The sequence below is a fragment of the Anoplopoma fimbria genome, chromosome 13 (genome assembly GCF_027596085.1).
Source record: "Anoplopoma fimbria isolate UVic2021 breed Golden Eagle Sablefish chromosome 13, Afim_UVic_2022, whole genome shotgun sequence".
Taxonomy (NCBI): Eukaryota; Metazoa; Chordata; class Actinopteri; order Perciformes; family Anoplopomatidae; genus Anoplopoma; species Anoplopoma fimbria.
In genome coordinates this window covers 28,446,004-28,467,354 of record NC_072461.1, presented here as the reverse complement: position 1 = coordinate 28,467,354, position 21,351 = coordinate 28,446,004, and the positions used below count along the sequence as shown (strand labels likewise).

The window sequence follows — 21,351 nt, the reverse complement described above, 5'->3', positions numbered from 1 at the left end:
AAAATACAAAAGGAAATCATGATAAATCTTTAAGACATTTTGAAAGAACTTTAAAGTTAAAATAAAGAATAATCTAATAAAATCTAGATAAAAGTTTACAGAATATCTAAAGAAATCTTATAGAAAACTCCCAAAAAAGAAATTAGGAAAAAGAAACAGTGTAGAAACGGTTTCGTTAACGGAAATTCTTCTGGAGCTCAAAGTGTGAAAAAAAAGATTGTGAGCCTCCAGGCAGCAGAGTTTTATTTCTCATGTTCAGTGTGGAGAAAAAAAACGGAGTGAGTCATCGTTCAGGGAAAAAGGGTGTGCTGCTCAAACACTGTGTGTGTGTGTGTGTGTGTGTGTGTGTGTGTGTGTGTGTGTGTGTGTGTGTGTGTGTGTGTGTGTGTGTGTGTGTGTGTGTTTCCAGTAAATGTGATTCATTCAGACTCTGGATGTTTAAGTGTTTCTGTCTGTGGATCCTCTGCTCACACACACACACACACACACACACACACACACACACATACATCAGACAGACACACACACACACACACACACACACACACACACACACACACACACACACACAAACATCACACACACACACACACACACACACACACACACACACGCACACACACACTGCAGAGTTAAACAGGGTTTACTTCCTGTCAGTGTTGGAGCAGCTGAGAGACTCGGCTGTGAGCCGGCGGCCGACTATGCTAAGCTGCTTAACGCTCAACCTGCACCAACTACACACACACACACACACACACACACACACACACACACACACACACACACACACACACACACACACACACACACACAGAGTCTGAGAACACACTCACAAAAACTTTAAAAGAATTTACAGAAATCATTTAGAAAATCTAGATCTTTTTATAAAGTCTGAGGAGGTGAAGTACTTATACTACATATTCAGAGGACTGTATAACAGTACAGTGAGTAGTGTTGTACAGTGGAGGTAAACAAAGATGAAGTTCTGTGCTGACCATCATCATCCTCACTGTACTCTTCATCCTCACTATACTCTTCATCCTCACTCACTGTCCTCCTCATCCTCACTGTACTCTTCATCCTCACTCACTGTCCTCCTCTCCTCATCCTCACTCACTTCACTACTACTCTTCATCCTCACTATACTCTTCATCCTCACTCACTATACTCTTCATCCTCACTCACTATACTCTTCATCCTCACTCACTATACTCTTCATCCTCACTCACTATACTCTTCATCCTCACTCACTATACTCTTCATCCTCACTCACTATACTCTTTATCCTCACTCACTATACTCTTCATCCTCACTCACTATACTCTTCATCCTCACTCACTATACTCTTCATCCTCATCTCTTCATCCTCACTCACTGTACTCTTCATCCTCACTCACTATACTCTTCATCCTCACTCACTATACTCTTCATCCTCATCACTATACTATACTCTTCATCCTCACTCACTATACTCTTCATCCTCACTCACTATACTCTTCATCCTCACTCACTATACTCTTCATCCTCACACACTATACTCTTCATCCTCACACACTGTCCTCCTCATCCTCACTCACTATACTCTTCATCCTCACTCACTATACTCTTCATCCTCACTCACTATACTCTTCATCCTCACACACTATACTCTTCATCCTCACTCACTATACTCTTCATCACTCACTCACTCACTCACTGTACTCTTCATCCTCACTCACTATACTCTTCATCCTCACACACTATACTCTTCATCCTCACTCACTATACTCTTCATCCTCACTCACTGTCCTCCTCATCCTCACTCACATACTCTCATCCTCACTCACTATACTCTTCATCACTCACTATACTCTTCATCCTCACTCACTCTTCATCCACACACACTATACTCTTATACTCTTCATCCTCACTCACTATACTCTTCATCCTCACTATACTCTTCATCCTCACTCACTGTCCTCCTCATCCTCACTCACTATACTCTTCATCCTCACTCACTGTCCTCCTCATCCTCACTCACTATACTCTTCATCCTCACTCACTATACTCTTCATCCTCACTCACTATACTCTTCATCCTCACTCACTATACTCTTCATCCTCACTCACTATACTCTTCATCCTCACACACTATACTCTTCATCCTCACTCACTATACTCTTCATCCTCACTATACTCTTCATCCTCATACACTATACTCTTCATCCTCATACACTATACTCTTCATCCTCACTATACTCTTCATCCTCACTCACTATACTCTTCACTGTCCTCTTCATCTCACTATACTCTTCATCCTCACTCACTATACTCTTCATCCTCACACACTATACTCTTCATCCTCACTCACTATACTCTTCATCCTCACTCACTATACTCTTCATCCTCACTCACTATACTCTTCATCCTCACTCACTGTCCTCCTCATCCTCACTCACTATACTCTTCATCCTCACTCACTATACTCTTCATCCTCACACACTATACTCTCTCTCTTCATCTATACTCACTCACTATACTCTTCATCCTCACTCACTATACTCTTCATCCTCACTCACTATACTCTTCATCCTCACTCACTATACTCTTCATCCTCACTCACTATACTTCATCCTCATCCTCACTCATCCTTCATCCTCACTCACTATACTCTTCATCCTCACTCACTGTACTCTTCATCCTCTTCATCCTCACTATACTCTTCACTCATACTCTTCATCCTCACTCACTATACTCTTCATCCTCACTCACTATACTCTTCATCCTCACTCACTATACTCTTCATCCTCACTCACTATACTCTTCATCCTCACTCACTATACTCTTCATCCTCACTCACTATACTCTTCATCCTCACTCACTATACTCTTCATCCTCACTCACTATACTCTTCATCCTCACTCACTATACTCTCATTCATCCTCACTATACTCTTCATCCTCACTATACTCTTCATCCTCACTCACTATACTCACTCACTATACTCTTCATCACTCACTCATCCTCACTGTACTCTTCATCCTCACTCACTATACTCTTCATCCTCACTCACTGTCTTCATCCTCATCCTCATCCTCACTATACTCTTCATCCTCACTCACTATCTCTCTTCATCCTCACTCACTATACTATACTCTTCATCTTCATCATCCTCACTCACTATACTCTTCATCCTCACTCACTATACTCTTCATCCTCACACACTGTCCTCCTCCTCATCCTCACTCACTATACTCTTCATCCTCACTATACTCTTCATCACTATACTCTTCATCCTCACTCACTATACTCTTCATCCTCATCCTCATCCTCACTATACTCTTCATCCTCACTCACTATACTCTTCATCCTCACTCACACTCCTCATCCTCACTCACTATACTCTTCATCCTCACTCACTATACTCTTCATCCTCACTCACTGTACTCTTCATCCTCACTCACTATACTCTTCATCCTCACTCACTATACTCTTCATCCTCACTCACTGTCCTCCTCATCCTCACTCACTATACTCTTCATCCTCACTCACTGTACTCTTCATCCTCACTCACTATACTCTTCATCCTCACTCACTATACTCTTCATCCTCACTCACTCATCCTCACTCACTCTTCATCCTCACTCACTCATCCTCATCCTCACTCACTATACTCTTCATCCTCACACACTCATCCTACTACTCTTCATCCTCACTCACTATACTCATCCTCACTCACTCATCCTCCTCATCCTCACTCACTATACTCTTCATCCTCACTCACTATACTCTTCATCCTCACTCACTATACTCTTCATCCTCACTCACTGTCCTCTTCATCCTCACTCACTGTACTCTTCATCCTCCTCTTCCTCACTCACCTCTGCAGAGTGAGTTTCCGGTCAGCAGCAGCAGACAGCAGACCTCCAGCAGCTCCACTCTTCCTCCCTTCATCTTCATCTTCATCTTCTTCTCTTTCTTTTTAAATGTCACACAGTCTGTCCTCCTCCTCCTCCTCCTCCTCCTCCTCCTCCTCCTCCTCCTCTGTTTCTTTGTGGTGTTGATACTACTGCTCTGGTAGTTGTCTCTGTTGCCTCATGCTGAACACCCCGGGGTGCTTTTCTTCCTCGGCCGAGCCATTCCCCGTCCCGTCCCGGTCTGTGACGTCACCGCGGTGGGTGAACCCGTGGATCAGGAGCCTCCGTCCCGGCTGTGACGTCACTGTGGTGGGTGAACCCGTGGAAGCCTCCGTCCCGGCTGGATCACTGTGGTGGGTGAACCCGTGGATCAGGAGCCTCCGTCCCGGCTGTGACGTCACTGTGGTGGGTGAACCCGTGGATCAGGAGCCTCCGTCCCGGCTGTGCGTCCTCACGGAGGCTCGGCTGTGTCTCCGCACACTGAGGACCGAAAACAAGCGCCCGAAAACAAGCGCTCCTTCTGGCCACGCCCTTCACAATAAGAGTCGGTTACTGGAGTTTTATGTGATAAATAATCAGAAACAGCTCATATATATGTTTTAAGATTCCTCCTAAAAACTGTATATTCTTATGAGATAATATGTTTGTTTTCTTCAAAAACCCAAGAAGACAATTTTACAATGAATTTCATGTTTATGTTTTTATTTATTATTCATTAATGTAAATTTAACAAACCTTATTTGTTTTTTCCTTATTATTTATTAATGTAAATTTAACAAACCTTATTTGTTTTTTTTATTATTTATTAATGTAAATTTAACAAACCTTATTTGTTTTTTTCTTATTATTTATTAATGTAAATTTAACAAACCTTATTTGTTTTTTTTTATTATTCATTAATGTAAATTTAACAAACCTTTTGTTTTCCCCTTGTGGAGGTTGAGCACTATGTGATACTACTTTCTAATTCAACTAACACACATTTATATACTTCATATTTGCATCTATCAACCTGTAATATTGTGTATATGAATGATTTATTAACTTTTTGTCCCTTCAACTCTTGTTTATAAAACACAAACATGTAATTAGCATTTAAGTAACTAGTTAAGCTGAAGTCTAATAAACTCAAACACACATTAACTCATCTTTTCATGAAGAATTCTTGACCCAATGTGAACCATTTATTTATTTATAAAATACATTTCCAAGCACAGACTCAAATCTTTATTTTAATTGCACGTCCCACAAATTAACAAAACAAGTTACATCCGTTTATGCCAAAAACTGAACAAGACTAATATTGTAATTAAAGGCGTTAAACTTCAGAGCTCTTATTTTGAAGTCGCAGAAGTTCAACCGGAAGTCATTGGCTGTTGGATTACGCTGACGTCACAGAACTGATCTCCAGCTGAGAAAAGCTCTTACTGCGCATGCGCACTCTCTGTCGGGCTGCGCGGTGGAGCAAACCGAGCGCCCCTCGCTCACAGCACAGCTTTATATTGATCTGCTCGACCTTCAGCCTAACCCCGCCGGGAGGTCCCCACACCCCACCAAACGTACCTACACGCCTCCTCAGCCCTCAGCCAATGAGAGGAGAGCTTAACATCGACCCCTGATTGGCTGAGACTTCATCCAATTAAAGAAGACTTTGTAAATTGTAGCTTCTTTAGATAAGACTTTAAAAGAGTTAAAGTATCCCAGGTGTCATTTCTAACTGAGTTATAATAATAATAATAATATACTTAATACTTAGAATCCTATTTATTGATCGGTTATTGATAATCCCATCAGCAGCATTTTGTCTCTTTAATCATTTAAAATGATGGAAACACAGAAACATTATTTACACAAGTTATACTTTCAATAAGCAGCTGTTTTTAAAAATATAGATTTGTTTTTCGTCTACCAATTAAAGATCAATATAACCGTTGATCAATTAATCAGTTAGTCTGCATCAGGAAATGGTGAAACATTTAAATGTTATTCAACATATTCTGTTTCCTTTGATATAAAACAGAAACCTGAACCCTGAAGAAATATCTAACAATTAATATTATTGATTTTCTTCTGATCAATGCTGAAATAAGGACGTCACCATATATAGTAGCAAGTCATAAAAACTTTATATAAGGCTCTATTATATTTAAATAAATATAATATTTACATAAGGCTCTATATATTATTATATTTATTTATATTTGAATAAATATAATATTTACATAAGGCTTTATTATATTATTATATTTGAATAAATATAATATTTACATAAGGCTCTATATATTATTATATGTATTCATATTTGAATAAATATAATATTTACATAAGGCTTTATTATATTATTATATTTATTTATATTTAACATATCTTTGTGTTTTTGACTGTTGGTCAAATGTGGTTGACGTCATTCATTTTGGGAAATCTTCAAGGAAACATTTTAGAAACAAAATCATTGATATAAAAAACAAAACCTGCAGTTTAATTAATAATGGAAACCTTTTTCTGGTTGCACAGATGATGAATATCTAAAGGTAGAGATGAAGCCTCCTCTGTCCAGTCATGAAGCCGTCAGCTCCTCTGGCTCAGCTGCCGGTACAGCTGGATGGTCATCAGCTGGACCTCAGGGTCTCCAGGCTTCATGTCGATGGCTCTCAGGAAGAAGCTCAAGGCCTCGTCCAGCTCCCCTCTGCTCTTCTTCTCCTTCCCTCTGCTGACCAGCGAGACGAAGCTCTCCTCCTCCTCCTCCTCCTCCAGCAGGGTGATGCACTTCATCTCCACTCCGGCGTCCGCGGTGCACTGATCCATCTTCTCGTCGGAGGCTAGCTCAGGCGTGCTGGACTCCTCCTCCATGTTACTGCTCACTTCCTGTCCAGACTCCTCCTCCTCCTCCATGTTACTGCTCACTTCCTGTCCAGACTTCCTCCTCCTCCTCCTCCTCTTCTTCTTCTTCCTCCTCCTCCTCGTTACTGCTCACTTCCTGTCCAGACTCCTCCTCCTCCCCCTCTGTGTTTAATGTCTCTCCGACTGTCTCCTCCAGCTGAAGCTCATCATGAGTTGAACCGATGATTTCCTCTTCATCCGAGTTCCTCTCTGAAACCTCATCATCATCATCATCTTCATCAGCTGGTCGTGTGTCGATGTCTTCTATCATGGACATGATGAAGGAGCGGCGGGAGGCCACGGAGGTGTTTCCTCCGACGCTCTTTCTGGACCGGAGAGGGGTGGGGCCGGATTTAGGCGTGGAGGCTCCAAGAGCCTCGAAAGAGTTGTTGAGTTTACCCCCATCATCATCTTCATCATCATCCTCCTCCTCTTCACTGTCATAAATCACTGCTGCTCTCTTCTTCCTCATGCTGGCCACAATAGAGTCCTCCATGGACTTGTCCATCGCAGAGCCGTTATGGAGACTTTTGCTGAGCGCTTCTTCGTGTTGTCTCTCAGAAAGAGATTTGTAGACGTCAAAGCTCCCGTCCATCTGCAGCTGTGAGAGCAGCTTCCTCTCCTCCTCCTCCGTCTCCTCCGTCTCCTGGTCATCGCCCACGTCGTGGACCGAGAACCCCTCGCTTTCATCGAGCTGTAAATTGAAGTTTCCCTCAAAGGACTCGAGTCCTGAGCTGATTCGGGACGACGTGTCCGTCTTCGCATCCAAATCGAGCTTCAGGACGGAAAGTCGTTTGTTCTTCAGAGGAGCGAAGTCGTCTTCTGCCGCCGTGACGTACGCCGGGCTGTCGTCGCCCGCTGAAGCATCACAAGACATCACAGACTGGTCCATCAGCTGTTGAACAGAGACGTCACCGGTCTCTGACATCACCAAAGAGTCCTCAATCACCTCCGGAGGGGAGGCGTCCTCCTCCTCCATGTAACTCCTCTCCTGTTTGACCGGCGGGGGTTTTGGGGAATACAGGTTCTGCTCCTGAAGCTCGTCTGGGCTTCCTTCTAGAACCACGGGTTGATCTTCTGACATGCTCTCATCCACAGTGAGGTCAATAACTGGACCACCACTCTGCTGGACGTCCTCCTTGTCCGAACTAGACTGGTCCAACTCCACCACAACCGGCGACCCGTTGAAGTTGCGGTCTTGCTGTGGGAATGAAGGACTGGGTCTTGGATTTCTCTTCTCATGAGACCGCTCCCTGTTGTTGTTGGACTCCGGTTGTCGGCGCCAGGCTGCCTCCGTGCTGGACGCCATGCTCTCCGCCAGCTGCATCTGCAGCTCCGACTCGGCCTTCATCAGCTCCTGGGCCTTCTGGACCCGACCCTCGATGTAGTGGTGCGCCTCCTGGTCCTCCGGCGCCTCGTCGTGGTTGACGTCGACGGAGAACATGAGGTCGTGGTCGGAGATCCCGAACATCTCCATGGAGTGGAGGTGGGCGATGTGCTCGTCCAGCTCGGGGTCGGTCCGCCGGTGTCTGGAGTGCAGCGCCTGGAGCTGCATCTGCGTGGACGAGGACCGCGTGTCCTCCAGGATGAAGAGCTCCTTCAGCTCCTGCTTGCTGAAGTAGCGAAACGGGTTCTTCTTGTCGCCGGTGTTCTGCTGGATGAGGGAGTTTTTGAACACCTGCCGTCTGTAGATCTTCTCCTCCACGGTGCCGCAGGTGATCAGCCGGTAGATGACCACGTTTTCCGTCTGGCCGATGCGGTACGCTCGGTCCACGGCCTGGGCGTCCGTCGCCGGGTTCCAGCTCGGATCGTAGATCACGACTCGGTCCGCTGCCGTCAAAGTGATGCCGACTCCTCCGACCTGGGTGGTGAGGAGGAAGACGGAGTAGCTGCTGTCCGTCTGGAACCGAGTGATGAGCCGCTCTCTCTCTGCGATCTGAGTTATGGTCCCGTCCAGCCTCATCACCTTGAAGCCTCGGTTTCCGAGGATGCGTTGGATGATGTCGAGCACCTTCCTGTAATGAGCGAAGACCAGCGTGCGGTGGCCTTCGTCTCTGAGCCGCTCTAGAAGAGCAAACAGGAAGACAAGTTTCCCCGACTCTGATATCAAGGTGTCGTCGGGAACGTTGGCGATGCTTCCTGCGTCGGCCGGGTCGTCATTCTGCTGACCGTCAGCTCGACTTTCCTCCAAGCCCAACTTGGCTATGGCTGCAGCAGAGAACAGTCTCGGGTGGTCGCACAACTTCTTCATGATGTTGAGCTCGGCGAGAGGCGATCTGGTGGTCATGAGCAGTTCCTTGATGTGGTCCAGAGAAATGAACTGCCTGTAAATGTCCTCCTGGACGGGGCTCAGGTAAGTCCACACAATCAGGTCGTTCTTCCTCTTCAGCGTCGGCATGACGGCTCCGGTGTCTTTCGGGGGTTTTGGGAATCGGCTGTCTTTGTCTTCCTGTTCTTGCTGTTTTTCGGCGTTCATTTTGTTCTTCTGCACTTCTGCTTTTGTCCTGCGGAGGAAGTAGGGCTTTATGATGGTCATGAGGTTCTCGGACATCCGAGACCCGAGAGCCTTTTCCCCCGGAGTGGCGTCCTTCTCTCTGGCCCGGGTGATGGGGTTCTCATACTCGGTTTTGAAGGTTTTAGCCGTGCCCAGGAGAGCTCCTTGGCACGCATAGTCAAACAGAGCCCACATTTCCTTCAGGTTGTTCTGGACCGGAGTGCCCGTGAGAAGAACCCGGTTTTTTGAGGGTATGGCGTAGACACTTTTGGCTGTTTTGGTGGATGTGGATTTTATCTTGTGTGCCTCGTCCAGGATCACGTAGTCCCACGTGAACTCTCTGCCGTTGTACGAGGACAGCTGCTGCCAGTTATTCATAATCATGGTGTACGTGGTGATGATGACGCCGCTCCTCCTCTGAACTTTCTCCAGATTCCTGGTCCTCTCTTTGCCGGTACCGTGAAACTCCTTCACCCTCATGCCGGGAGTCCATTTGGCGAACTCCTTGGTCCAGTTGGTGATGAGTGAAGTGGGCATGACCAGCAGCGTGTGCTTGGCCAGCTCGCTGTCGTATATGCCGGAGAGGAAGGAGATCACCTGGATGGTTTTACCGAGGCCCATGTCGTCGGCCAGGATGCCCCCTTTACGGCCGTCTCTGTAGAGGCTGTACAGGAAGGCCACTCCGTTTCTCTGGTAGTTGTAAAGTTTGTCGTACAACTCTTTGAAAAGCATCAAACCGCTGCCGTTCACGTCCACAAAGTCGTCGTCCTCCTCCTCAGACTCGTTCTGAGCAAGATGTTCCTCAATTTTCTTTATCCTGCTTTCCAGTTTTTCACTCTGGCGGATGTCGAACGCCTGTTTGAAGAACTTCAGAGCCTTCTTCATGTCACCTTGTCTGCCGACGTCTTTACCGTCTTGAATCAATCTGAAAAGAAAACAGGACATCAGTGGGTTTTTATAAGAGAATTATGAAGTGATGGTGGAACAAGGTGGAACGATGAAGATCTTGTTTTAGTTTTATTTAATATTTATTTAAGTAATGAGTTACCTGTGGTAGGTTTCCATCTGGTCGTCTGTATCCACAGACAAACACCTGATGAGACAAGTTCAGGGTCAGAAACACGGTCACACAAACTGGAAATACATCCATTCATTGATAAACTACAGTGATCAATACAACAATACACAAATACTCCAAGTCCTTCACTTAAAATCCTACTAAAGTAAAAGAACACAAGTATTACTAGCTTCATGTGGTTAAAGTACACAAGTATTACAAGCTTCATGTAGTTAAAGTACCAGCAGTAAAAGTACACAAGTATTATCAGCTTCATGAAGTTAAAGTACACAAGTATTATGAAGCTAGTAATACTTGTGTACTTTAACTACATGAAGCTAGTAATACTTGTGTACTTTAACTACATGAAGCTAGTAATACTTGTGTACTTTAACTAAATGAAGCTAGTAATACTTGTGTACTTTAACTACATGAAGCTAGTAATACTTGTGTACTTTAACTACATGAAGCTAGTAATACTTGTGTACTTTAACTACATGAAGCTAGTAATACTTGTGTACTTTAACTACATGAAGCTAGTAATACTTGTGTACTTTAACTAAATGAAGCTAGTAATACTTGTGTACTTTAACTACATGAAGCTAGTAATACTTGTGTACTTTAACTACATGAAGCTAGTAATACTTGTGTACTTTAACTACATGAAGCTAGTAATACTTGTGTACTTTAACTACATGAAGTTAGTAATACTTGTGTACTTTAACCACATGAAGCTAGTAATACTTGTGTACTTTAACTACATGAAGCTAGTAATACTTGTGTACTTTAACCACATGAAGCTAGTAATACTTGTGTACTTTAAAGTACACAAGTATTACTAGCTTCATGTAGTTAGTTATCAGTAGGTGACAGACAGTAAACACAGTCACGTGTAGCGTTAGCACCGATGCTAGCTGTTAGCATTACTCACTCATCCAGCTTCTTGGAGATCTCCTCCATGTGCCCGTTGTGTTGACAGACGTCCATCCTGGCAGTGAAACACAGAGGCCTCGGTGTGTTCCGGTGTTGTTACCGACACTAACGCCGGTGAGCGGACCCGTTAGTGAGCCGTGTTGTTGTGTGTTTGAACGCGACGCTTCCGGCCCCGCCAAAAGCTCCCAGCGAATCAGAGAGGACGCTGTAGTGACGCGGTATCCACGTTGTCCAATCAGGGGGGGAAATACAAGTAAAGTAGGCGGGATCAACAGCCACAGCCAATGAGAAGCGTTTATCCAAGCCGTTCTGTTTTTTCTTCTTGTTTTTGTTTTAAACTTTATTGAGACAAATATACGTGACATCATGCTTTGCTTTGTGTTAAACTAACTTCTATCTGGCAGAAAACATCTTGTGCAGCCGAAACAATTGAGTCTATAATTATAAATATGCACAATATGTCTACTGATTGTAAGATAAAAATATGTATATATATATATATATATATATATATATATATATATATATATTTATATTTGTTGCAGCAGCTTAACTACAGAGAAACAGATAATAAATAAAACATATTATACAATAGAAATACAAATTAAAAAAAATTAAAAATATGGATAATAATACTATATAATATATATGTTATATATATATATATTATAAATATATATACATAATATATATATTATATATATATTCTAATATATATTCTAATAGTATATATATACTATATATATATTATAATATAGATATATATATATATATATATATATATATATATATATATATATATTATAATATAGATATATATATATATATATATATATATATATCCCCCATGTGGATATACTGTACATTTCTATTTTTATTCTTATTTTTATTCTATTTTTTATTTTATTGTATAATATGTGTATTTATTATCTGTTTCTATGTAGTGTTAATAATAATAATAATAGTATATATATATATATACTATATATATATATAGTATATATATTATAATAATATATATATATTATAATATATAGTATATATATTATAATAGTATATATATATTATAATAGTATATAATATATATACTATATATATAGTATATATATAATATAATAGTATATACATATTATAATATATATATAATGTATAATAATATATAATATAATATATATTATAATAGTATATATATACTATATATATATATATAGTATATATATTATAATAGTATATACATATTATAATATATAGTATATATATTATAATAGTATATATATATTATAATAGTATATAATATATATACTATATATATAGTATATATATTATAATAGTATATACATATAATAATATATATATAATGTATAATAATATATAATAATAATATATATTATAATAGTATATATATATTATATAGCTTCAGGGTGTCCCAGTTCTCATATCTACATTATGTCTTATGATCTGTTTTATGAATGAACTCAAACTAAACTAAACTGCACTAAACTAAACTGAACTAAACTAAACTAAACTGAACTAAACTAAACTAAACTGAACTAAACTAAACTGAACTAAACTGAACTAAACTAAACTAAACTAAACTAAACTAAACTAAACTAAACTGAACTGAACTAAACTGAACTAAACTAAACTAAACTAAACTGAACTAAACTAAACTAAACTAAACTAAACTAAACTGAACTAAACTAAACTAAACTGAACTAAACTAAACTAAACTAAACTGAACTGAACTGAACTAAACTGAACTGAACTAAACTAAACTAAACTGAACTGAACTAAACTAAACTAAACTGAACTAAACTAAACTAAACTGAACTAAACTAAACTAAACTGAACTAAACTAAACTAAACTGAACTAAACTGAACTAAACTAAACTAAACTAAACTGAACTAAACTAAACTAAACTGAACTGAACTGAACTGAACTAAACTAAACTGCACTAAACTAAACTAAACTAAACTAAACTAAACTAAACTAAAAACTAAACTAAACTGAACTAAACTAAACTAAACTAAACTAAACTAAACTGAAAACTGAACTGAACTAAACTAAACTAAACTAAACTAAACTGAACTGAACTAAACTAAACTGAACTGAACTAAACTAAACTAAACTGAACTAAACTAAACTAAACTAAACTGAACTGAACTAAACTAAAAACTAAACTAAACTAAACTGAACTGAACTGAACTAAACTAAACTAAACTAAACTGAACTGAACTAAACTAAACTAAACTGAACTGAACTAAACTAAACTAAACTAAACTAAACTAAACTAAACTAAACTAAACTAAACTAAACTCATCAGCTGATTTAAACGGTTGTCTCCGCCCCACCGGTGCTCGCGCTGCATTGAATCAAGCGCTCCTCCCGGTTGTCAACATCCGGTCTGTGTGCGTGTAGCGGCGTGTTCCACGGTGTTCTACGGTGGGTTCTACGGTGTGTTTGTTCTACTGTGCGTTCCACGGCTACCTCCCGGAGGAGTCCGCCGCTTCACTGAGCTGAGACTGGACCGTCAGCATGGCTCACCTCACCCAGAACCCCGCCGACAAGGAGAGGTGAGCTGTTCAAGCTAGCCTAGCCTAGCCTAGCCTAGCCTAGCCTAGCCTAGCCTAGCCTAGCTAACGCAGCTAAAGCTAACCTGCATTGGAGATGTGTGTGTTTAAGTGTAACTCTTATTTCTGCAAACATGACTGTGTTAATGTTGACGCCGGTCAGTGTGGAGGTCCACTCCTCAGTTAACCCAACAATAGAGCTCCTCCTGCTCCTCCTGCTCCTCCTGCTGACCGGCCTGTGTTTACATGTCTGCTGCTCTAAGCGTGACGTGTGTGTTGGACCTAATAGAACTGGTATTATTTACTTACTTATTTATATATATATATATATATATATATATATATATATATATATATATATTACATATATATATATATACCATATACATGTAATATATATATATTCTATAGGTATATATATACATATTTATATATATATATGTTATATATATATATATATATTACATGTTATATATATATATTACATGTAATATATATATATATATATTATATATATATATATATATATATGGCAAATATGTTGGACTTCACCTAACAGAACATCTCATAACCAGATCAATAACCTCTGGTTGATTAACGAGTTGATAACCAGCTTTGTTGGGTCTCATTGTTGGGGTTAGTTAAACATGATAACCAGGAGATAGACTTCTACAGGATCAGCTGTTTAGAGATGGGAGGTCAAAGGTCACTGTGACCTCACAAAACAAGTTTTTGGCAATAACTTAATTATTTATCTGCTAATTATGACAATTTCACACAAACATCTTACAGATTAAAATGATGAAGTGAGAAAGTTTTGGACAAATGTGGATGTGAGCTGTAACTTGTTGGTGGAGGCTGTGGTTCTAGTTTAATGTGTGTGTTACTGTGTGTTAACATGTGTGTTACTGTGTGTTAACATGTGTGTAATGTGTTCCAGGTTCATCTGCGTCTATCCGATCTACATCAACAGTAAGAAGACTCTGGCTGAAGGACGAAGGATCCCAGCAGAGAAGGTTCCTCCAACTTTTCACTGTTTGATTTTCTGCTGGTTGTTAACAGAGGGGTTGATTGTAATGCTGGTAGAGGCTGTATGAGGTGCGTTTGTTTTGCTGCACCAGATCTCACTGCTGATTCAAACAGGGTGGAATCATAGTCACATAAAAACTGAGACTTGATTGAGTCGTATTTAAATTAATTAATTCAGCTCAGCATTAAAGCCGTGGAGTCTGAGTGTAACGTGTAGCGTAAATGGTGTCGTGTGTCTGCAGGCGGTGGAGAACCCGTCCTGTGCTGAGATCAGAGACGTGCTGACGGCCGCCGGGATGAACGTCTACATGGAGGTAAGAAGAAGAAAAAATAAAGCAGGAATCCACTCAGTGAAGAATAAAACATGTTTATTTATATGTATGTTAAATGTGTTTTTCAGAACAAAATGCACCCCAGAGAATGGAACAGAGACGGCCAGTTCAGAGGACGAGTCAGAGTTCAGGTGAAGCAGGAAGACGGAAGCTTCTGTCTGGACAAGTTCACGTCCCGTAAGTCCTCCAGTCTCTGTGGGACGTTACGTCCTAACCCGGAGACCACCTCCGGTTCTTTAAAGCTGCATTCTCTCTCCTGTCCACCAGGGGGCGACTCCTCTGGTTGTATAGAAGTCTATGAGAAAATGACTCTACTTCTCTCTTGATTTATTCCCTCAGTAAACATTGTAAACATGAGTTTATGGTCTCAATCTCTAGTTTCAAGTCTTCTTCAATACAGCATGATGTTCATTTAGTAAATGATGCTCCATTTAGAGTCAAACAGACCATAAAGCAGGGGATGCTTTAGGGCGGGGCTACACACTGAGAGACGTATACGGCGTCTCTACGTCACTCCTCCTCAGTCCATATATGTGATGTTTTATTGTATTCCCTCAGGTATCGATGATTTATTTTAGATGTGATGTTTGTTTTTGATCTTCCAGGTAAAGAGGTGATGTTCTACGTAGCGGAGATGATCCCTAAACTAAAGACTCGGACTCAGAAGAGTGGAGGAGGAGACACCAGCTCTCAGCAGGGAGAAGGAGGCAAGAAGAGCAAGAAGAAGAAGAAATAGACGCAAAGAAATCACCTGTTTTCTTTTTTTTCTTTTTTATTCATTTTAAATTTGACATCAGAATCTAAACTGAAGGTGGAGCCTGTTTTTTGTGAGTATTTTTATTTTTTTTAAGGGTTTGTTGTGAACTCAGAGACTCGTTCAGCTGTTGGCGTCCAACATGAAGTCTGTTTCCTCTTTAGTTCTTTATATTTAAGAGTCCACTGATCACCTCTGACCTGCTCACTGCTCATCATGTCGTCTCTAAAACAACAGATATTATTATTTAGTTTGTGAAGAACACATCGCTCCTCTTCCTCGTCATGTTGTTAACTTCATTGTGTCGCTTTGAAGACGATGAATAAAAGAGTTTGGTTTCATCTGAGTTTATTAAAGAAACAGTTTATTATTAAGCTTTTTTTGTGCCGTTGCTCCGTCACTCAGCCAACATTTAAATGGGATTTTGGAAATTTTTAAACTTTTATAAGTGAAAATATTTAAATGATATTAATTAAAAAAGACATTACATGAGATGTCCTAGAAAAACATAAAAAACCCAACTTGTAAACCTTTAAATAAAACAAAAAACTTCAGATTTTGATACACATCCTTAAAGTCCTCCTCTCATCTCCGAGGTTTGTTCTGTTCGTTTGTGAACTTTCACAATTTAAGACTTTTTTTAATTATTGTTTTTTTGATGTGTTTCCTCTGAAATCAACAGTGGACCCCGAGGTGTCACATCTCAATAATATGAACGTAGAAATAAGTTTGAAATAAGAACAAACGATGATGAGATGTATTAATCATGAATGATTATTGATAGTTAATGTTTTCTTCATGTTACTGAGAATAAAATACACATGAATGTGTATTTATTTTAAGAGAGTGAGCATCCATAAACCAGCTCAGTTTAAATCCTCATTATTAACATATTTCCAGATGTTCTTCTGGATTCTTTATCTGTGTTTTGACATTTGATATTTTTTGTAATTTTGTTTATTTTAAAATAGTTTTTTGATGTATTTTATGTTTTAATTCTCAGTGTTTGACTGTTTATTATTGATTATTTTTTAGGTTTGAGACATTCTGGTTTTATTTAATATTTTTTTCTTTAACAACATAATTTAGTTAAATCCCAGGTTTAACCCAGGTTTAACCCTGACTTAACCGTCTCCATGGTGTTTACACACCCCGGATGTGACGTCGTCTCTCCGGCTTCCTGTACACGGTTACTAGGCAACCGTGTTTCTGCATTTCGGTTAGCTCTGAGCTAGCTTAGCTCTGAACCGGAGAGAACCGGAGATGACCGGCGCTGCGGAGGACTGGACCCGGCCCACGGTGGCCTTCGGCCGGCGCGCGGTGCCGCAGCTGTTCGGGGAGCTCCACGAGCCGGGCGGGAGGCTGCGAGCTCTGACGTCACTGAGCCTCCTCACACACGACCCGGAGAGGGTCTGCCAGACCGTCACCGGGGGTAACATTATTATTAATATTATTATTATTATTATTATATTATTATTATTATTACCAGACCGTCACCGGGGGTATTCAATGTTAATGTTATTATTATTATTATTATTATTATTAATTATTATTATTATTACCATTATTAATATTACCCGGAGAGGTTATTATTATTATTATTATTATTATATTATTATTATTATTATTAATATTATTATTATTATTATTACCAGATTATTATTATTTATTATTATTTATTATTTATTATTATTATTATCATTATTATTATTATTATTATTATTATTATTATTATCATTAATATTAATATTATTATTTATTATTATTATTATTATTTATTATTATTGGTAACCCTGCTTATTATTATTATTCATATTATTATTATTTATTATTATTATTATTATTATTATTATTATTATTATTATTATCATTATTATTATCGTTATTATTATTATTATTATTATTATTATTATATTATTAATTATTATTATAATTATTTTATTATTATATAATATTATTATTATTATTATTATTATTATTATTATTATTTATTATTATTATTATTATTTATTATTATTATTACCAGACCGTGACCGGGGGTAACCCTGCTCCATTGTTGTTATTGTTGTTACTGTAATAATAATTATTATTATCATCATTATTATTATTGTTATTATTATTGTTATTGTTGTTGTTATTATTATTATTATTATTATTATTATTATCATTATTATTGTTATTATTATTGTTATTATTGTTATTATCTTATTATTTTATTATTATTATTATTGTTATCATTATTATTATTATTATGAAACGTGGAACGATTAATCGATTGACAGAAACACAACTCTTCTTCTTCTCCTCCTTCTCCTTCTCCTTTTTCTTCTTCTTTTTCTTCTTCTTCTGTTTCTTCTTCTTCTTCTTCTCCTTCTTCTTCTGTTTCTTCTTCTTCTGTTTCTTCTTCTTTTTCTTCTTCTTCTCCTGTTTCTTCTTCTCCTGTTTCTTCTTCTTCTCCTTCTTCTTCTCCTGTTTCTTCTTCTTCTTCTGCAGGTTTTCTGGAGCAGCTGAAGGTTTTGTTTCAGGATGAGGATCCATCAGTCAGAATAAAAACCTGCGAGCTGCTTCACCTGCTGATCTCACACAGCATCGGCAGGTAGACAGACAGACAGGAGAGACGGGAGACAGGGACAGACAGGGAGGGGACAGACAGGAAGAGACAGACAGGAAGGAGACAGACAGACAGGAGAGACTGGAGACAGGGACAGACAGGAAGAGACAGACAGGAAGGAGACAGACAGGAAGGAGACAGACAGGAGGGTGTCAGTTAACACGGACAGATATGATAAACAGGAGACAGTGACGGAACATTATGGGAGACAGACAGGAGGGTGTCAGAGACAGAGGAGACAGACAGACATTACGGGAGACAGGAGAGACAGACAGACAGACAGACAGACAGAGAGACAGACAGACAGACAGACAGAGAGAAGACAGACAGACAGACAGACAGACAGACAGACAGACAGAGATACAGACAGACAGACAGACAGACAGACAGACAGACAGACAGACAGACAGACAGACAGACAGACAGACAGACAGACAGACAGACAGACAGACAGAGAGACAGACAGACAGACAGACAGAGAGACAACCTAACAGGAGGAAACAGAGACTTTGTTTGGGACTATTTTCAGCGGTGGATGAATCCTCGTGTGATGTTTGTATCTGTAACTGAGTCAGAACTGATGATGATGATGATGATGATGATGATGATGATGATGATGATGATGATGATGATGAAGAACAGAGAGTCTCACTGATGAGTTTTAGACTGATACACACAGTACACAGTATACTAGTACCTGTAGTACTGTTGGTAGTCCCGGGTGTGTCCAGCAGGTGGCGCTGTAACACAGCGTTGTGTCCTCCTCCTCCTGCAGACGGGCCCTCCTCTCCTCCTCCCTCCTCCCTCCTCTGTCTCTCCTGCTGGACGACTCCTCGTCCTCCTGCAGGAGGAGCGTCCACCGCGTGCTGGACCGCCTCGCTCAGCTGCCTGCAGGTAAACCCTCCACCTGATCACTGCTGGTGATTACTGGTGATTACTGGTGATCACTGCTGGTGATTACTGGTGATACTGGTGATTACTGGTGATTGACAAGCAGTCAAAACAATCAATACGTTTTATTTAATAAACATACAGCGATGTGATGTTATAGTTATTCTACTAAAAGAAGAAAAACAAGCTGTTATTGTTGATAATAAAACAATCATAACAGCAAGAATACTACTAATAATACAATAATTATTATTATTATAATAATTATTGTATATATTGTAAATATTATAATAATTATTGTAATAATTATTGCATTCTTTTTTTTTTTATTATTATTATTATTATTATGATACATTTTTTATTATAGCTCTGATAATAATACTACTACTAAAAAATAATATCTAAAATAATGAGAAAAATTAAGATCATGTATTATTATTATTATTAATATTATTATTATTGTTGTTGTTGTTTTTTATTGTTCCATATTCTATATTATATTTATATATGAATACACTCAGTATCAATAATCACATTATAATTTATTAGTTAAATGAATTAACCATCACTGTCACTTCACCTCCTTTTGCCTCTAATTTCTCTTGTAGAGTTTCTATTTTTACTTCTGTTCTTATTCTCGTTGTATTTTCTTTCCTCTTATTGGGATTTTTCATAATTATTTCTCAGGTTTTGTCAGAATTTCCATAAATTTGTCTGATGTGAGATGAAATCCATGCAGGAGCCGAAGCTCTGCTGACTCTGGTTCCCAAACTGATGCTGAAGCTCAGAGAGGAGGTGGAGGAGGAAGAGGGGGAGGTGGAGGTAGAGGAGGAGGAGGAGGAGGAGGAGGTGCTGCTCCTCTCCACCATCGGCTCCTGCTCCAGGCTGGACCCTCTGCCGGCTCTGGCCTCTGAAGGCGTCTCTCTGCTGGGACGCAAACTCTCCCACCGCTCCCCGAACATCCGGAGGGAGGCGGCCTCGGCTCTGATGGCCCTCAGGTTAAAAACACACTGATACACTTCAACTGCTTTCAGTGATTCAACCTGAACTCAACACTTCAACTGCATTCAGTTTTTATAACTTAAATTAAACTTCAAGAACTTATTGTAGTATTAAACTCTAACAAGCACTTCAGCTCCTTTCAGGGGTTCATCTTAAACTCACACTTCAACTTCATTCACTTTGTATACCTAACCTGAAACTTAAAGAACTCCTCTCAGTGTTAGACTTCAACAAACACTTCAACTCCTTCCAGTGATTCAACTTAAACTCACACTTCAACTTCATTTAGTTATTTTTTTTTTACTATTTTACCTCAACTGAAAGTTAAAGAACTCATCCAAATGTTACAAACACTTCAGTTCCTTTCAGCTCGTTTACATCAACATCGATCAGCATTTAACATTTAACACTCAAACTCCACTTCAACCAACACTTATACTCCTTTCACTTTATTCAGTTATTATGCCTAAACTAAAACTATGAGAACTCCTGCTGTTGTTTCACTTTAACCAACCCTTCAACTCCTCTCAGTGTTTGTGAGGACGGGAAGCATCAGGTGTGTGAGGAGGCGCTACTTCCTGTCCTGGTGGAGCTGCTGCAGGACGGAGACGTGGAGGTCCAGGCCAACGCTGCAGGAGTCATCATGTACACTGTGATCATCACCGCAGGTACAAGTACACACCTGAAGTACTTTCTCTCACTGGAACTATGAAACAAGCAGGTTCCATTATTACAGCTGGCTCTAAATACTACAATACCCATGAGCCTCAGTTGCTGTTGCCTTGGAGAAGAAGCCAAGGAACAAATACCTGTCTCCATGGTTACTGAATTGATCTCAAACTGAATCATGTTTATCAAGTTCCCACAGTCTTCAGCTCACTGTCAGCAGAATGTGAAGCTCT

General features: G+C 39.6%; 4 protein-coding genes across 5 annotated transcripts in view; 2 read left to right on the top strand and 2 right to left on the bottom strand.

Moving 5' to 3' along the window:
- The window catches only part of adam9 (ADAM metallopeptidase domain 9), a 31,142-nt gene extending 26,927 nt beyond the window's left edge, over positions 1 to 4,215 (bottom strand). For both annotated transcript variants that reach the window (XM_054610812.1, XM_054610813.1), the window contains exon 1: positions 3,860 to 4,215. In XM_054610812.1, the coding sequence (XP_054466787.1) occupies positions 3,860 to 3,944 (85 nt within the window). In that variant the 5' untranslated portion in view covers positions 3,945 to 4,215. The remainder of the gene's footprint in view (positions 1 to 3,859) is intronic.
- Positions 4,216 to 6,133: 1,918 nt separating this feature from the next.
- ercc6l (excision repair cross-complementation group 6-like) lies at positions 6,134 to 11,410 on the bottom strand. Its single transcript, XM_054610871.1, is given in 4 exon segments — positions 6,134 to 6,811; positions 6,813 to 10,194; positions 10,318 to 10,362; positions 11,258 to 11,410. Coding segments are annotated over 4 exon segments (3,831 nt in total). The 5' UTR covers positions 11,314 to 11,410; the 3' UTR covers positions 6,134 to 6,463.
- Positions 11,411 to 13,633: 2,223 nt separating this feature from the next.
- Positions 13,634 to 16,291, top strand: srp19 (signal recognition particle 19). Its single transcript, XM_054611322.1, has 5 exons — positions 13,634 to 13,833; positions 14,771 to 14,846; positions 15,102 to 15,173; positions 15,260 to 15,368; positions 15,797 to 16,291. Exons 1-5 carry the CDS (start codon positions 13,796 to 13,798, stop codon positions 15,925 to 15,927), a joined length of 426 nt encoding a protein of 141 aa, XP_054467297.1. The 5' UTR covers positions 13,634 to 13,795; the 3' UTR covers positions 15,928 to 16,291.
- Positions 16,292 to 17,168: 877 nt separating this feature from the next.
- The window catches only part of rsph14 (radial spoke head 14 homolog), a 4,995-nt gene continuing 812 nt past the window's right edge, over positions 17,169 to 21,351 (top strand). The window contains exons 1-5 of the mRNA XM_054611606.1: positions 17,169 to 17,377; positions 18,439 to 18,541; positions 19,332 to 19,450; positions 20,187 to 20,445; positions 20,981 to 21,117. Coding sequence (XP_054467581.1) covers positions 17,209 to 17,377; positions 18,439 to 18,541; positions 19,332 to 19,450; positions 20,187 to 20,445; positions 20,981 to 21,117 — 787 coding nt within the window. The 5' untranslated portion in view covers positions 17,169 to 17,208. The remainder of the gene's footprint in view (positions 17,378 to 18,438; positions 18,542 to 19,331; positions 19,451 to 20,186; positions 20,446 to 20,980; positions 21,118 to 21,351) is intronic.

Coding starts and splice junctions, on each gene's coding strand:
- srp19 (XM_054611322.1), top strand. CDS start 13,796: ATGGCTCACCTCACCCAGAACCCCGCCGACAAGGAGAG. Junction 13,834..14,770: donor AACCCCGCCGACAAGGAGAG/GTGAGCTGTTCA, acceptor AATGTGTTCCAG/GTTCATCTGCGTCTATCCGA. Junction 15,174..15,259: donor GGATGAACGTCTACATGGAG/GTAAGAAGAAGA, acceptor TGTGTTTTTCAG/AACAAAATGCACCCCAGAGA.